General features: G+C 39.1%; 3 protein-coding genes across 3 annotated transcripts; 1 reads left to right on the top strand and 2 right to left on the bottom strand.

Annotated features, from left to right (window-relative positions):
• The first annotated feature begins 864 nt into the window (after nt 1-864).
• LOC141586987 (chlorophyll synthase, chloroplastic-like) lies at nt 865-9,155 on the top strand. Its single transcript, XM_074408396.1, has 16 exons — nt 865-888; nt 1,018-1,283; nt 1,362-1,406; nt 1,521-1,609; nt 3,053-3,140; nt 3,693-3,778; nt 3,867-3,953; nt 4,042-4,107; nt 4,220-4,303; nt 4,382-4,443; nt 7,018-7,093; nt 7,182-7,244; nt 7,605-7,686; nt 8,428-8,504; nt 8,685-8,732; nt 8,831-9,155. The coding sequence occupies exons 2-16, from the start codon at nt 1,187-1,189 to the stop codon at nt 8,891-8,893; spliced, it is 1,113 nt and encodes a 370-aa protein (XP_074264497.1). The 5' UTR covers nt 865-888; nt 1,018-1,186; the 3' UTR covers nt 8,894-9,155.
• A 24-nt stretch (nt 9,156-9,179) lies between these two features.
• On the bottom strand, nt 9,180-9,680 carry LOC141588346 (uncharacterized). Its single transcript, XM_074409793.1, has one exon. It carries the CDS (start codon nt 9,678-9,680, stop codon nt 9,180-9,182), a length of 501 nt encoding a protein of 166 aa, XP_074265894.1.
• A 4,326-nt stretch (nt 9,681-14,006) lies between these two features.
• On the bottom strand, nt 14,007-14,904 carry LOC141658848 (uncharacterized). Its single transcript, XM_074465627.1, has 2 exons — nt 14,711-14,904; nt 14,007-14,611 (listed from the first exon to the last, which is right to left on the bottom strand). The coding sequence occupies exons 1-2, from the start codon at nt 14,826-14,828 to the stop codon at nt 14,265-14,267; spliced, it is 465 nt and encodes a 154-aa protein (XP_074321728.1). The 5' UTR covers nt 14,829-14,904; the 3' UTR covers nt 14,007-14,264.
• Between the last annotated feature and the right edge of the window lie 2,433 nt (nt 14,905-17,337).

The raw sequence follows: 17,337 nt of genomic DNA, 5'->3' as shown, positions 1-17,337 counted from the left end.
CCTCCGCATTTAAACTTCAATTGGGAAATATGGAAAGACATTATAAGCAAGCTGCTGAAACCTACCACAGGCCTGGTCTTAAATCATGGCATAAACACTGAACATGACCTTATTCTACTGCATTCTTAGGCGATACTGAATACAGTAGAGATAGCAACACAACTTGTGTTCAAAACTGCAATTTAATACTATGACCAGAACGGCCAGCTTACTTGACAGACTGACAGAATAGAGACTGAATTCAGGTTTCTAGAAACAACCCGAAAGAAGTCAATGAGATGGGTTTTCTTGATTTGTGAATTGATGTTCTGGATTTTTGTTGGATTGTTGATTTATTGTTGTTTTCTTTTGGGTGTGATGCTTGATTTGTGAAGCTGTAATTAAGGTTATTCAAATACTGTTGATTTTGTTATTCAAATATATTGTTGATGGGTATGAACCGGGCGCAATGGAAGAAGAAGAAGAAGAAGGCGAGATGTTCATTAATGGAAGAAATTTGAAGGAGATATTAAGAAAAGGAAGAAAGATTAAATGAGGGACAAATTAAATGGAGGAGATTTACTGGAGGAAGGAAGGAGTTTTAATGGAGGAAAGGAGAAAGAGCTATAGAGAATGTCAGGGGAAGGAGAAGTGTTTTTATAAAGGAAAACGTGGCCCCCTCCTTCTTAACCTGTTTCTTCCGGTAAAAAAATGACCAATTCTGTTCTAGGAAAGGGAGTGTCATACTTGGTAGTATTCTTAGTTAAATTATAGGTTGTAGTATTTTGAGAAGGACACTCATAGGTTGTAGTATTCCCATTAAATAACCCTATAAAAAACTAGTATTATAAGAAAAATTTGACACAAGTGGCAAGTCTCCACTCCATAGACCATATCAATTCTTTCTCAGTAGGTCTCATGAAAGACCGTCTCCCACTAATTTAGTAGGAGATATAATAGGGAAAAAATAAATTTAGTGGGTGCTCACCCCATCATGTGAGAGGTCTAGAGTTTTTGTGATTCTGCATATCTTGGAAGTCTTGAACAAACATTTCTCTTACCTGAACTTCGTCACTTCATCTTCAGTTGATTTATTATTCGCTCACTTACTCTTACCCACCAAAAATCTCTCCCACCCCACTACTTCACTACATCACTAATTCACTACACTACTTCACTTCTCTGGTGTTAGTGTTATACATTAAAAATGGCAGCTTTAATTAACAGCTTTGCAGCTGTAAAATTATCGAATACCCACTTTAAATCTCGTCCTTTTCTTCCCTCTCAATCCATATCTTTAACCAGTAAGTTTCCCATCTTTCTATTTTACTTTTTTTTTTGTTCTTCACTGATATCATCTCGTTTTTTGTTGTTTTTGATAGGACGACGATTAACAGTAAGAGCTGCTGATATTGATACTGATAAAGGTATTACTGCTTGTGTTTAGTAAGTATATGTATGTTGGGTTAATTTATACAGTAATAAAAGGGAACTATGTGGTAAATTAAGAGTTTGTTTTTGGTTAATTAAATTAATTGCAGTAAAAGCAGAGGTACCAGAGAAAGCACCAACAAAGGATGGTTCCAGCTTCAATCAGCTTCTTGGTATTAAAGGAGCTGCTCAAGAAACTGTAGGCTTTTTTTTTTTTTTTTTTTTTTTTTTACGATCTCTGAAGACCTGGTTTACCGATGTGTCACGATTGTCGAATACTCGAACGAGTCTCCTAGGACCTGTTATTTACAACACCTCATCTTACCCACTAGTGTAAGACCTCTTTGGTACAATGGTTTTATCACTTTTATACACCAATCAGTAGCTACTACTTATATCCCCCAATGGTTCCAGGATGGGACCTTCTTGGGCGTGTATTCGGCGTATGGGGTGCACTCTTTCTTCTTCTAATCAATGTGCTCTTTGAATGTTTGTTAATTGCCACAATACTGCCCCAGTATGCTCCCATGGTTTTGTCCTGAAATTCTAAGGGACATGTTCCTGTATTTGGTTTACGGTTGATTTCAAGCATGGATAGCTTGAATTAAGCCTCTCTTGCTTCTGGTTTGTAGAAATCAATGAATTTGGAGGTACGGGGATAATTACGTGATTGATGGAGTTAAGTTCAAGTTTTAGCATAAAGAACGAATTTGTACATATTCAACTTGTTTCATAATATATTTGGCAAATCTTTTAGTTGTGTAAGATGTTGTTAGAAGTCACCTACAACCGTGAGGCAGCCATCATCAATATTCACTTCGCTATTATTAACAATTGTTTTGCTTCAGTGTTGGTAAATCTGTTAGTAGTGTGAAACGTCTCAATTGAGTAGTCCAAGTTGTAGTTAATGGAAGTTATGTTTATTGTTTTAAATATATAAGGCTGCTTTTGTGTGTTTGTATGCTCCCTTTACCAACTTTTGGTGGTGGATAAATATATAATGCATATACCTTCAGTTTTTTTAAGAATCAATCCTTACCCCACTTCAAATCTCATATTGATGCCAAAGTATACCAAGAATCTTGAAACTATCATCACCTTAAGTAAAAGTACCACTAAGTGAGGAGCTTTTTGTAAACAACTCGTATCATGTATATGATTGTTCATGTTAAAATTGGTTTATCTTCCTAAAGTTAATATTTGTGTAGAGAAATGTTTGTAGGCTATTGAGCCAATAACCGTGAAGTGGAAGTGAAAGATACTATTTTGTGGTAAGTCATTAATAAATTCATAATGTAATGACAAAAATAGAATCATGTAATAATTACTCTTCGGTAGAAATTTCTGGAACAGAAGAGATAATTGCCCCCTGTGTAATGACTAAAATTGAATCACGTAGCACAGTAATATCTCTACGTGCCCGGTTGAACGAACATAGATTGTCCATATATTGTTTGGAACTTTGGGTTGTGGCAGTACAGAACTTGTCAACAGTGATATGATTAGAAGCACTTGTAAAGACAATGTGACATTTGCTTTTTCTGCATTTAAAATTTAAATATGTTAAAAGTGAAGCCTTTCTTCATCTTCTACCTAAGGTGAACAAAAGTGAGCTAATGGTGACATAATGTTATTGTTTCAGAATATATGGAAGATTCGTCTTCAACTCACCAAGCCTGTTACATGGCCTCCGTTGATCTGGGGAGTAGTCTGTGGAGCTGCTGCATCAGGTAACTAATAAATGTACTTCTTCAAAATTGCCGCTCTCTGCTCGATTGATTCCTGATTTCAGTTGCTTCTGTAGTATTCTATCTTATTCCATTTAGAGGGTAAGGAGTATTTTTAGTGCTATTTAATTTGGTTTTATATTCTTCTGTTGCTTACTTAATATGTCTTATGTAGTGCACTATTTTCTTCCAGCAAAAAGTGGATCCAAAAATTGTCATTTGTATTGAGTAATGACTTGCATCATGAAATCCTGAACTCTTATTTGAACCTCTACCTCAAATATTGATCACACACATTGGAAAATCTAGGAATTTTGCCTCTTTTTTTTCTCGACGATTTAGTCTAATAGACGCTCCTAAGAAATTCCAAAGAGTGGGGACTTAGGAGTCAGTGCTAAGCATATTGGATGAGGTTTTTGCTAGATCAAATTCTAAAGAGTTTTGCAATACTAAGAATGTTTACTGAAAAGAGTAAATATTGAAGTTTACATGACAGTCGTAATTTACTTTCTTGCAGTTTAACATTGAAGCGTTCTTCTTATGTTCGCTTTGTAGGAAACTTTCATTGGACTCCGGAAGATGTAGCCAAATCAATTCTATGCATGCTCATGTCGGGGCCTTGCCTTACCGGTTATACGCAGGTCGGTTCTCGGTAGGCATCTTGCATTTCCATATTACGCCTTATAAATACTTCTATTGTGTAATTGATTTACTCAAGTTGCTCTGCAGACCTTAAATGATTGGTATGATCGAGATATAGATGCAATCAATGAGCCTTACCGTCCTATTCCATCTGGGGCGATTGCTGAAAATGAGGTACTACATATATGACACATTTTGTAAGTCGACGACAATAATTGACTATCTGTAAAACTCTTCATAGCAACTGTTAACTTGATTGTAGGTGATTACTCAAATTTGGGTCCTGTTTCTTGCTGGACTTGTTTTGGCAGGAGGGTTGGATGTATGGGTAAGAATTATTTGCATTTTGCAGTTCATCTATATTTTTTATGTTCTTGTACTGTATCATGTTCATGCTTAAGTAATTCCTTGGTCTTTATGTTTAATCCTGCAATTTTTAGGCAGGGCATAAAGTTCCAATACTTTTCTATTTGGCTTTGGGTGGATCTTTCATCTCATACATTTACTCCGCTCCTCCTTTGAAGGTGATTTTTTCACATTTCATTGGTTTTTTCTGTTACTAAAGATGACTTCCATCTTAACAAGCTCACATATTAGTGCAGCTTAAACAAAATGGCTGGATTGGAAATTTTGCCCTTGGATCAAGCTACATCAGTCTCCCATGGTGTGAAATCTTCTTCTTGCTCCCCTCCCTGGTCCCCTCTCCTTCACACACACAGTTAATTTATGATCACTCATCCTTGCCAACAATGGAGTTCTAAGTCATGCATGTTGCTGCTTATTTATTGTGATTTGTAATGACCATAGGACTCCCTCATCTCATATTTTTAATTTACGACCTCCCAACAGTCATTTCTAAGGATACAACAAGGTTACTTGATAGGACAAACACTAGGTCGTTAAATACTAGAATTAAACTATCAAATTAACAATTTATAAAGCCAAACTCAACTCTACACTATGCAATTAAGAATAGTAGTATAGCATAAGTAAGGGTCGAACCCAAGGGAAGGTCTATTAAACTAAAGACTTGAATTGTAAACTATCGACTTCTAAACAAGACTCTACTACAAATTTAGGCTCTAATGACAAGTTTATAAACAAACAATGGTTATTAACAATGACAAACAATAGATGAACATGGACAAAAGGGGGGTTTTGAGTTGATTGGTAACATAAATGCAATGTAAAGTTGCAATCTTTTTCTAACAAGCAATATGACAAACACTTGGTGAGCAAGAAAATTCAATATTAAAGATGACTTGGTGTAATCCTCCCTTAGTAACCAACAAAGATAAAGTTTGACTCTTTTGTAACTCTCTTCTTATTATCCACCCAATACTATCAAATCAAGATGTTAACATACACAAATTAAACCATCCATGTATATCCTTCAAGTTTAACCAACAATTCATTAAACCATGAGTGCAAATTAAACATGAGCATTAAGAGTGGTGCCAAGATAAGAAGCTAGGATCAATTCTCACAAGATTAAACCATACAAATGAGAAAAGACATGAAATTTCCTACTTATTGCATGAATCCTTTAAACCAAATCAACATACAACAAGCTTGCTCCAATTAATCCTAGATAGATTAAACCATTTCTCTAGAATTTGCAATAGTTGGGTAAATAAGATGCAAGAGTGATCAATTCATAAATTCATCTACTCAACATAAGAAATAAGCATAAGGAAAGATCAATAGATAAATAAAAAGAGATTAAAAGAGTCTTACAATTCCAAAGTTGGAAACTTTGGATGAATTACACCAAGCAAACAAGGATTTAGCCTTCCATAATCTTGTTACAACCCACAAAATGAAGAAAGATTAACATCCAATGTCAAAGATTACACCTTTCTTCCTAAAATATCAAGTTTTCTTAACACACAAGCTTTTTGAGATTATTGCCTGACAAGATGATTAGATGATGATAAGGAGCCTCCTTCTAAGATCTCATAATGTGGGTATTTATACCCTTGGCTCTTCCTTTTAAGGTCACAAACAAATGGGCTTTCGGAAATAGAAAAAAAAGGAAAACTCGTCGTAATTATCAGGGGAAAACCGCAGGCTCCGGTGGAGGCCGGAGGCTCCGGGAGGGCTGCAGGCTCCGGTTTCAGCCTGCACCACAATCTTGCGAAAGCCATATCTCTCTCGTTTCTTGGTCAAATAAGGCATGCGACCTACCGTTGGAAAAGCTTTAACCTCCACTTGGCCTTGCGTCGATACGAGGTCTAGAACTCGAGATATGCTTGTTTGAAGTTGACCCTTGTGAAACCGAGTTTTGAATTCTTCATTTTGGCTCTTGTTTGCGCATTCCAAGGCTTCATCTTCCTTTTGTTTGTTTCTCTTGACTTTTCACTTATTCTCTTGGCTTACTCTTGGCTCTCCTTCTTCACTTTGGTTGACCATGGCTCGGGTTTGACTTGTGAGTCGGCTTGTACAAAATGATCCATTCATCTCAACTTACTCATATGAAGTACTTGAATTACCTTGAGATGTAAATACCAACAACAAGTTCAAATGATCCAAATTACAACCAAAGTAGATTCACCGGAAAATACAGCGATTAACACTCAAAACCGGCGTTGTGACAAGTTTATTCAACTAAAATTACCTAATTAGGCCGACACTATTTGACTCTATCATTACTCCAGTGGACCAAGGTCTTCTACAAATGGCTGGGTAAGGGACGGGGGAATGTATGCAATTGGCTTACCTATAGAGAATCGGTTACCGAATGACCCATAATTGAAATTACATAGAGAATTGCATCATGACTGCTATTTCAAAATTAAAAGAACAATAATTAGGTTGGTGATCCATTTTGCTCTATCCTCATATTCTAGAACCACTGAATAGTGAGTCTTTGAATTCATTGAAATAGAAAGCAACCACCATTTTTTAAGAATATTTTTGGTAAAATATGCAAAATATGCTGGTAATGCCTTTGGAATTTACAAAACATTTACTACAGTTGCGACACTTAGTAGTAGTCTTACCTCACCTTCTAAGAGCTTCTAGTCTTATTTGCTTAACCATCACTGAGGAGCTCTCTGTTCTCTTTCCATCAAACGTATAATTGTCTTCTATAGAATTTGGTGGGTTTTTTTTACCAGACATAACCGAACATCGACTCATTCTATTCTCATATGAATTCAACAGATAGACCCTCTAATTCTATGCAGTTTCCTGTTCCATACTTTCTGAACATGTTTCCCTGAATGTTTGTTGATAGGTGGGCGGGTCAAGCTTTATTTGGCACGCTAACACCTGATATAATTGTCCTTACACTCCTGTACAGCGTTGCTGGGGTATGCTGATTTAATTCTCTTGTAACTTCCTATTCTAAGCTTTAGCTACCAAGTTCTTTCTAATTTTTGTATTGTGCGGACATTGTAGCTCGGTATTGCAATTGTTAACGACTTCAAAAGTGTTGAAGGTGACCGAGCAATGGGACTACAGGTTTGTCAAATGTTCTCCTTAAGAGCCCTTTAGAAATGAGTGTGATTACTACAAAGGTAATAGAGACCAAAATAAAGTTAAAAAGGAGGAAAGTGATGATGGGTGAAGGGAGGAAAAGCGAGTGGTGAGGAACTATCGCTCCTATTTGGGGGTGATGCTTTACCCTAGGGGGTGATTATTTTTCTCATTATTGGGTAACTCCCTTTCTTCCTTCAATACCACCATTAACTCCTCATTTTTCTTTATTATGATCTCTACTATCCTTGTTACTTTTTCCCCATTCAAAAAATGACTTAAGTGTTGGTGCCTCTCTCCCTTTTTTCTGGCCTCAGTTTGAACTTTGTGCGCTGTTATTGACAGTCGATTCCAGTAGCTTTTGGCACTGAGGCTGCAAAGTGGATTTGCGTTGGTGCTATTGATATCACGCAGTTATCTGTTGCCGGTAATTTATTTTTTCAAATTACATCTTACTATTAAATTAGCCTGTGTACATTCATGACTCTAGCCACTTCTCCAGTTCTAGGCTACTAACTGTCGTGTTTTTACATGATCAGTTATGTGTTTCTTAGTTGTTTCTATATGCGATCACAAGTTGCAAGAGACTAAGGTCTAAGAATGGTAATAATTCAGCTGTATGGTTCCCAATACAATGGGGACAATAATAGTAAGACTGTAAGAGGTAGTATATTGAATGGGATTATGGTTGCATAGCAAAATGACCTCAGAATGGCTGCACTTCTTTTTACCGGGAAGTACAAATCATTGTGATGCGATTCACAACAATCTTCATTGTGGATTTCTGGAAGCCTCCTGTGCTAACAGAGAGGTAAGGCTTCATCGATCAGAGGTCCGTTCGAGGCACTGAGTAATATTTCTGATGTTGTATTGCTGCAATCTACTCAATCAGCTCAACTTGTAATGGTTGACCTGGCTTAAGGCCTTTGAGTTTGAGATTGACTCTGTAGGTATGCGGCAATGTTAAGACTCAATAGGTAGTTTTGCCACCCTTGTGGTCCTACAGTCCTACCTGCTCGAATCCAGACTAACGCAAATAAAAAAAATGTTAGATTGAATGGGTCAAGTCTACTGGAATATGATGAAACATACGAAAATGACCCACTGGGGATGATACTATGATGAAAAACTATGGGCATCTGATAAGTGTACACTGATTACATTTTAGGCTATCTCCTGGGGGCTGGGAAGCCGTATTACGCATTGGGCCTACTGGGGCTGATACTTCCACAAGTTTATTTTCAGGTAATCCACATATTGTTCATCCTTTCAACCATGCATTTATCATATATTTTTTTTTATTGCATCGTCAGCTGACTCATACACTCGGCTCCTCTCACTATGACGGTTGCCTTTGAAGTATTGTTGTCTTACCTTGTATGTGAACATGGTTCAGTCTGAAAGCCTTTTATTTTGGATTTGCAGTTCCAGTATCTCCTTAAAGATCCTGTGAAATACGACGTGAAATATCAGGTACAGTTCAACAGATTCTTCCTTGTTTCTGCGTGAATTGTTCTTGTTGTAACACCGAGTTTTGCACTGATTGTTGGTAATTTTATGGCTCATTCCAGGCAAGTGCGCAGCCATTTCTGATTCTTGGTCTTCTGGTGACTGCCTTGGCAACCAGCCATTAGTTACTTGCCCCTTCCGTCACCTATCTCAATATCTTTTCAATTAGCGTAAGGAGGGAAATTGACATTTGGAAAGAGCACAATAGACAGTTCAAAATGGCCATTATTTCGACAGGCCAATGTCGGACTGCCATTAGTGTTTTGGATTTTCTTTTTTTGTACACACTAGGTTCATTTTTTCGCACTTTGCAAACAGTAATTGGGCCAACAAAATATTGAATCAATTTTTTTTTTTTCCTTTTTAACATGTATTTAATCTTGTTTTTTTGAAATAAATCAATGCGGTTTATCATATATTAATTAAATCATGTTCTGCAACATTCACAAAAGACAGCGGCAAAACATCCAACCAAAATCTCCTACCTATGGTCCATGGCGTAGCATGAGCTACTAAGTGAGCTAGCTTATTACAATCCCTACGAGTATAATTAAAAATAACAGAATCAAAAAACGGAACTAAACTTAAAATCTCTTTGTAAATAAGAAAAATATTGCTACGCCCCTTCTTCCTTTCCTTTAGATCAGCAACCACGTTAAGACAATCGCTTTCGACGATAACACTTCGCATCCCAACACGCCGAGCCTCTTTCAATCCAAGGAGAATAGCCTCCGCCTCAGCCATTTGCACACAACAAATACCCTCGGCCTGAACCGACACCGCCCAAGCCACCCGTCCATCACCGTCCCTGCAAACTGCTCCCAAACCTACACCCATCCCCTCCTTAACGCCTGCGTCAACATTTATCTTCCACACACCACCACTCGGCCTACTCCAGCGACCATCCACCATCGAATATCCCCGCCCCTTTCCTTCTCAGACCTATCCTTCGTTAAGCATTTCATCTCCCAAACCACATCCGTTACCCTCCTTACAATTCTCTCACCTGTCCACATTCCGTTGTCAAATAACAATTTATTTCTCTGTTCCCAAATCACCCAGCACGAAGTCATAAAGAGAATTCGTTCCTCCACCCCCATAGGCCATAGCACGAAGCTCGACGTCCACCCACTCCATTATGCGCAAATTTCTATGACTCCTAAAAACCTCCAGCACCACCATTTCCCAGACCTCCTCATTCCAACCGCAATCTCGAACCATATGGATACAAGACTCCTCGCCATCGTGACACTTAGGACAAGAACAGTCAAAATCCCGAACCCGGGTTGCAATATTACTTTTAACCGGGAGCGCATCACTACACAGCTGCCACATGAACACTTTAATCCTTGGTAATACCGGTGTGCTCCAAATCGCCTTCCAAAGCCAGCTCCCCATCGAAGTATCGGACTGCTCCCCTTCATCACTCTCCTCCGCAGCTAATAATCGGTACCCTTCCCGAACCGAATACTCCCCGTCACGCGCTCCATCCCAGCACCAACTATCCTCCTGGGCGAACTCACTCAACCTTATACTCATAATTCTCTCCGCTTCAAAAGGTAGAAACATAGCCCCAACCTTCTCCCTATCCCACCTAGCCTCCCCTGCCACCATCAGCTCTTCAACCTTCATCTCCAAATCGAAATCACCTCGCGGCGAGATCACACACCTGGATGACGTACCAGGCCAGGTATCCACGGGTCCAGCCACACCCTCGTTCCCTTCCCGTCACCCACCCTCCTCCGGACTCCCAACCCCATCACATGCTTTGCATCACAGATACTCCTCCAACTATAACTTGAATTATGCCCTACCACAGCATCCATAAAAGAACAATTCGGAAAATACTTACCCTTTAGAACTCGGACCATTAAACTCTCCTCATTACAAATCAACCGCCAGGCTTGCTTAGCTAAAAGAGCTAAATTAAATTTACAAAAATCCCGAAAGCCCATCCCCCCCTTAGCCTTTGCACGACACATTGCCTCCCATGCCACCCATGATATTTTCCTTTTCCCATTCTCCGAACCCCACCAAAACCTCGAGACAATAGAACGAAGCTCGTCACAAAAATTAGCTGGTAACTTAAAAACACTCTTCGCATAAGTAGGGATAGATTGGGCAACCGCCTTTATCAAAGTTTCCCTACCCGCTCGGCTAAATAATTTACCACGCCAACCTTGCATCTTATTATTCAATTTGTCTCGGACAACCTTATTAAGAACCTGCTTGGAGTGACCGATAACCGTTGGTAAGCCTAAATATTTTCCTTGCTCCTGCACAACCTGAACACCCAAAACCGAAGCCACCTTATCCCTTCGCCAAGCAGCTGTACCTTTGCTAAACGACACTGTAGTCTTCTCCTTACTAACCAACTGCCCAGAAGCACTCTCATACTGACCCAACAAATCCATGACAACCCGTGCCTGAGTCTCGTTAGCTTTAACAAAAATTATGCTATCGTCTGCGAAGAAAAGATGTGAGACAACCGGCGAAAGCGGCGCCACCCGGATTCCATGAAGCACGCCCTCCTCCACCTTACGCCTAATCATACTTGATAGCACTTCTGCACAAAGAATAAACAAATAAGGAGATAACGGATCCCCTTGACGCAATCCCCTACTAGGTACAAAAGCTGCAGACGGAGACCCATTAATAAGCACTTCATACGACACAGTTCGAACACATCTCATCACATTACCTACCCAGTGTCCATCAAACCCCATAGTTAGCAGCACCTTTTCCAAGAAAACCCACTCAACTCTATCATACGCCTTCGCCATATCCAACTTCAGCGCCATATGTCCCCCCCCCCCACCCACTTCGAGCATTCTTCATGTAATGAAACATCTCAAAGGCAATCAAAATATTATCAGAAATTAACCTCCCGGGAGTAAAGGCCCTTTGATTCTCCGAAACTAAACTTCCCAGAAATTGTTTCAATCTGTTGGCGAGCACCTTAGCTACTAATTTGTACAATACATTGCATAAGCTTATTGGACGATAGTCAGTGAACTTATCCGGCGCCTTTTTCTTTGGGATTAACACAATATGCGTACTATTAATAATTTTAGGGCTCTCACCACCGTTCAAAATACGAAGTACCATCCGCGTAACAGACGGACCCACAATATGCCAATAAGTTTGATAAAAGAGAGCGTTCATACCGTCAGGTCCAGGTGCTTTCAGGGGATGCATTTGCTGTAACGCCTCAAACACCTCTTCTTCCTTATACTCAGCCCTTAAACTTTCATTCATCGCCAACGTCATCCTATCCTTTACTCCGCTTAGCAACCCATCAAAAGCATCCGGCTGCGAAGAAGTAAACAGAGAACTAAAGAAATCTACAGCCGCACCCTTTATTCTCTCATCCCCGGTCGCAACACGCTCCCCCTCAACAATAACCCTCCCAATCCGATTCTTTTTCTTCCGCTGCCCCGCCTTTCTATGAAAGTACTTGGTATTTCTATCACCCTCCTTCAGCCACAATGCCCTCGATCTCTGTCTCCAAAAGACTTCCTCCTGCCGCAATAGACTATTAATGTGTTTAATGACAGCCTTCCTCTCTCGCACGTTCTCCACGGTTCTCTCTTTGTTATTCAACCACTCCAACCGTCTCCTCTTCCGACTCAAATCTCTGATTATTTTACCTATACTCACCCCCTTCCACTTTTGCAATTCTCGCGCACACCTAGCAATAGTGTCCACGACATTCCAATCTTCTTCCTCCCACGTTTTTTTAATAGTATCCTCACACCCTTCCTCCCCCACCCATATTTGTTCAAAACGGAAATTACGCACACGGGGCCCATCAAGTCTCTCACGGCCGTCCAGTATCACCTTAATAGGCGAGTGGTCCGACCACTCACGATTCATATTAATCACTTTCGCATACGGGAAAAATTTCCGCCATCCTTCATTATTAAACGCACGATCCAACCGACACTGCCTATTATCCACCCCAGCCTGTCCATTGTCAAAAGTAAATTCATACCCCTCAAAACCCAAGTCACTCAGCTCACACACATCCACAGCATCTCTAAAGTTGTTCATTTGTCGTTGTGCCCTATTACCCCCCTTCATCTCATGAGCATAAAGTATCTCATTAAAATCCCCCACACACAACCACGGAGTCCGTGACTCATCTGCTAGGGACCGGAGTAGCCTCCATGATAAGTGACGATCCTGTACTGCCGGCCACCCATAGAACCCCGTGCATCTCCATTCAAGATCATCTATCCGAATATCAAAATCCATAAAATGAACAGAAGCAGAGCGAAACACAACATGAACATCCTTCCTCCACATAAACGCCAGACCCCCAGACCGCCCCACACTATCCACCGCCATACCAACATAATCCTCAAAACGTACAAAAACTGGCTTCATCTCCTCACTACTCAGCTTCGTCTCACACAAAAAGACCAAAGCTGGGGCCTCCCTCCGGACAAGATTCCGGAGCCCGCGACATTTAATCTTGTTTTAAATTATGTAACTTGTCTATGAGAAATTGCATCTTACTCGCCCTTTTCCTTTTTCTCGGGAAAATGTATGTATATGGCAATTATAAACTCATTTTAGGTCTAATAGTGTAGTATTGGATCCTCGCCTGATTCCTTATCTGCCAGATGCGGTAAACTAGTCCAACAGTATAGGCAACAATGAGTTTCCTTAATCCTTGTCTTACATTCTTACTCCTTAATCCATAGGTATCATACGCCTTCCTCAAATCCATTGTAAAGGGAGGTATATTTGCTATTATAAAGGATCACCAAATCTCGGAAGAGTATTTTCCACTATATTTCTCCGTACAAAAACGCTCACCAAATTAGGTAAATCCAATTCTAATCTTCATAAGATCTTAGATAAGCATTTATAATGAATGTTGATACTGTAAGAATAGGGTTTAGTTGAGAATGAATTGTATTGTATTAACAAAAGAATGAGAGGTTACAGTATTGTCAGTATATATAGGAATTATAGAATGTTAGCTAAGGAAATAAAGATAATAATAAAGATACTATTCCTAATCTTACAATATTCACAATATAAATTAGTATATTCCTAATTTGGTGAAATATGGTTAATAGATACTTGTTCGCTACCGACGCGACATTAGTAAAATTTGGAATAAAACGCTTTTGACTATACTTGCACGGACGGGTGACTTGATATAGGAAGAAATATAGCATGACATCTGAAAATTAAACACCATGGAATACATGTTCTAATCCCCGCAGTAAGGATACTAAACTTGCAATTAAAGGGTAAACAACCAAGTGAACACAGGCTTACATGTTAACAAGCTACAACCACACATTTAACCAACCTAATTAATGGCTAAAAGAAGCTAGTTAGCCACACTAGAACAGCACAGTGCAGCTGAGAAAATGCTTCTTAACCATCTAGATACACGCTATGTACAAAGCGGATAACAACACTAGTAAACTAAACTGCCAGCGGGGATCATTATATTAGTCAGCCTACTCGAGTTGTTCAGGTATCGCGGGTGCGGTACTTGGACTCATCGATCTCGATACCTTCCTCCTCAGCACGTTCTCCACCTGACTTGTCCATGGTGCTCAGCCCACCTTTACGACCCATCTCACGGTACCCCTCGCTCCCTATCTGCTCCTTCCTTGTCTCCCCTCCCTTGTGTCCCATGTCCTGGTATCCCTCATGGCCAAGCTGCTCCTTCCTTGCCTCCCCGCCTTTGTAGCCCAACTCCTGGTACCCTTCATGCCCAAGTTGCTCCTTCCTGGTCTCCCCACCTTTGCGTCCCAACTCCTGGTACCCCTCGTGGCCTAGCTGCTCGCTTCTTGTCTGTCCTCCCTTGCTCCTCCCTTCATTTTTCATTCAACAACTAAACATTATTAGAAATTATTTAAATAAAAAAAAGCGTAAACAAATTAAATAACGACTAGTAGGACGGAAGAGAAAACCTTCGGCAAGGTGCTCTTGGGCTTCAAGAGATTTGCCGCCAGTACCACCAGGGACAACAGTCTCACCCTTCTTAGCCCTAGCATCTAGTTCTTCCCTCCTTTCTTGTTTTGATCCCATCTTTTCTTCTCCTTACAAATTACACCTTAACTTGATTGTTTTAACAGTTGCCTTATTATTATGGAATGGAAATTACATGCATGCTTAGGATAGGCAGACTCAGACTGTATATATAGACCTGTAAACAGGAGTATGTATGGCATTAAGTCACACGCGGCGATATGAGAAGCATCGTGTATCTCTTGAGCTTCCACGGTGGTGCTTTGTCAGCATGTGGTAATTTTTGAGCTCCTTCCTTTTGCCACGTTTTATTTTTATCCTTGATTATATTTTTACTTTTTTCCATATTTTTAACTTTGGGTCACTTTTCGTTGAGTCGGTGCTTCGTGAGCTATCCAATAAGTGTAACAGGCTTTATTTTCTCATGCACACTCCTCTCTTTTTACAAACCGTTTCATAGTCTAAAGTTGAGTTGATAAGATCAGTATCAAACTAATCAAATACGGAGTATGACTTTGTTGTTAATTCTCAAGACTCTCAACTAGCGAAATTGGGCTGTTTTAGTCTGAATAATAATATCACAAATGTATAGCGGTGATAGGAAAATAATTAGGTGTCGTAAATTAACTAATTACTCTATTTAATTACCAATTTATAACTTAACTTGACTCTAAACTATTCCAATTAAAGTGAAAGCAAGGGTCGAACCCAAGAAAATGACTCGTAAACTAAAGACTCAATTTTTAAACTACTGGTTATTGGTCCGCGCGGTGTTCTATTGGGTTATGTTATCGTTCATCTTCGATTGTATTGATGTTATTGTCTAATTTGTGAAAATGAGTGATAACTCCTATTTATTTCCGCTAAATGTTGTATATGACAAATCACATTTATATGTTTGCTTATGGGGATTATTTGTGTGTATTCTGTTCTCAAACGTTTCCCTCTAAGTTTCACCACAGACCCACAGTCCCTCCAAATTTCGCCACATTCCCTTCAAATTTGTCTATTTAATTCATTTTGTTAAATACTGTCAGTTGCAGTAGAACTCTGATAATATTTACGTTTTTACATTTATACTTAATAATAACATTACTCTAATACCTTAAGGGATTCACAAATTACGGAGGCAGGGAGGTCGGATGTACAAAATCTATATTTGTTCTCCTGAATATCATCCATTATTCTTTTCTATTTTCATCTTCCCATCGGCCATCTTGTGTGCATTGATTTTTAAACAGCATTAACAGGGTTAAGTTGGGTGTCGCACGACTTGCACCTGTCGTTAAACAAAGACGTTATTTCCGAATGGTTCATAATGAAACAATACAAATTCTCATTTGTGACAGACATATCCGTCACAAGTTTGTGACGGGTCAAATATTACCCACTTGAGTAGCTAAAGACAAATACTTTGTGATTCCCTAGACTTGTCTTATCTACACAAGTGGGAGATACTTGACCCGTCATAAGCTTATGACGGGTATATCCGTCACAAAGGAGACTTATTGATGAAACAATGTCTAACATGTGTCAACCAACGACGACTTCATAATAGTTCTAATTTACCCATCTACAATAGGTGGGTAACATTATAACTCAACCCTACTCATAACCCGATAATAGTTCTAATTTAATATCAGAAATAAATTCCGTCCAACAATAGCAACATTGACAACTGCCAAAACATGTAACTGAAAATGATCACAAAATCAATTAAAAATCACGATCCCACCATCATTTTTACAAGCGTTGGGATTAATATACTAAAAATGAAACAAATTAACAAATGAAGCATTACAACCAGCACCAGTACATTCCTGCGTTAATTGAACAATTGTAGTATCACCTTATTATCTTCATTTTTTATACAAGGAATTCTTTTGTGGAAGTTACGCCTACTTGAGTCGATTTGTTCCTTGAACTTAGCAATGAATTCATGAGACCATGCTCTTCTTCTCTAACATCACACAAAACACCAGCTTTACCAACAATGATAGAAGTTCCTCCAACCCCTTGCGTCTTTTTTTTTTTTTTTTTTTTTTTTTTTTTTACCATTAGAGCTCGATCTCTTCTCACTTATTCCAATTTGTATAACTACCAACCCCAAATTCTTTTCTTTGTTCTCACCAGACTAAAATTATGATGAATTGTCATTGGAGCAACTTCTCGCATGCTGCTTTTCCAACGTCATTACGTTGCCCTCACATGTGACACCTGTTAGGAATATTTCCATACACTAGCTTTCCATATTTCCTCATACAATATTACTTGTATCTTTGTTTCCTTCTTTCGTTATTTGCAATCTTATGTAATTACCTTAGTTTACAAAGTTTAGGTTTAGGGTAAATATTTCTAGATACGTTTCTTGTGCTTCAATGTATTTGTAGTATATAAGAACATATTGAAATGCTTGCATGAATTATCAATAACAATCAATCTTTCATAAACCTTACATGGTATCAATCGCCCTACGATCCTAACAACACAAAAGCGCCCTATCAAACCCTAGCCATGTCGAGCAACACTATCAAAAACACTCATGAACCGAGTGTCCCACTCTACCTTG

Source organism: Silene latifolia, chromosome 6 (assembly GCF_048544455.1).
Source record: "Silene latifolia isolate original U9 population chromosome 6, ASM4854445v1, whole genome shotgun sequence".
In the NCBI taxonomy this organism is placed as follows: Eukaryota; Viridiplantae; Streptophyta; class Magnoliopsida; order Caryophyllales; family Caryophyllaceae; genus Silene; species Silene latifolia.
The sequence above is the reverse complement of the archived record's forward strand: the minus strand, read 5'-3'. Positions and strand labels throughout refer to the sequence as shown.

What these genes read in the sequence shown, in the direction of transcription:
- LOC141586987 (XM_074408396.1), top strand. Translation starts at nt 1,187, where the DNA reads ATGGCAGCTTTAATTAACAGCTTTGCAGCTGTAAAATTATCGAATACC. An exon ending in TGATATTGATACTGATAAAG is followed by an intron (nt 1,407 to 1,520) that starts GTATTACTGCTT and finishes AATTAATTGCAG; the next exon opens with TAAAAGCAGAGGTACCAGAG. An exon ending in AGCTACATCAGTCTCCCATG is followed by an intron (nt 4,444 to 7,017) that starts GTGTGAAATCTT and finishes GTTTGTTGATAG; the next exon opens with GTGGGCGGGTCAAGCTTTAT.
- LOC141588346 (XM_074409793.1), bottom strand. Translation starts at nt 9,680, where the DNA reads ATGGTGGATGGTCGCTGGAGTAGGCCGAGTGGTGGTGTGTGGAAGATA.
- LOC141658848 (XM_074465627.1), bottom strand. Translation starts at nt 14,828, where the DNA reads ATGGGATCAAAACAAGAAAGGAGGGAAGAACTAGATGCTAGGGCTAAG. An exon ending in CCAAGAGCACCTTGCCGAAG is followed by an intron (nt 14,612 to 14,710) that starts GTTTTCTCTTCC and finishes TGAAAAATGAAG; the next exon opens with GGAGGAGCAAGGGAGGACAG.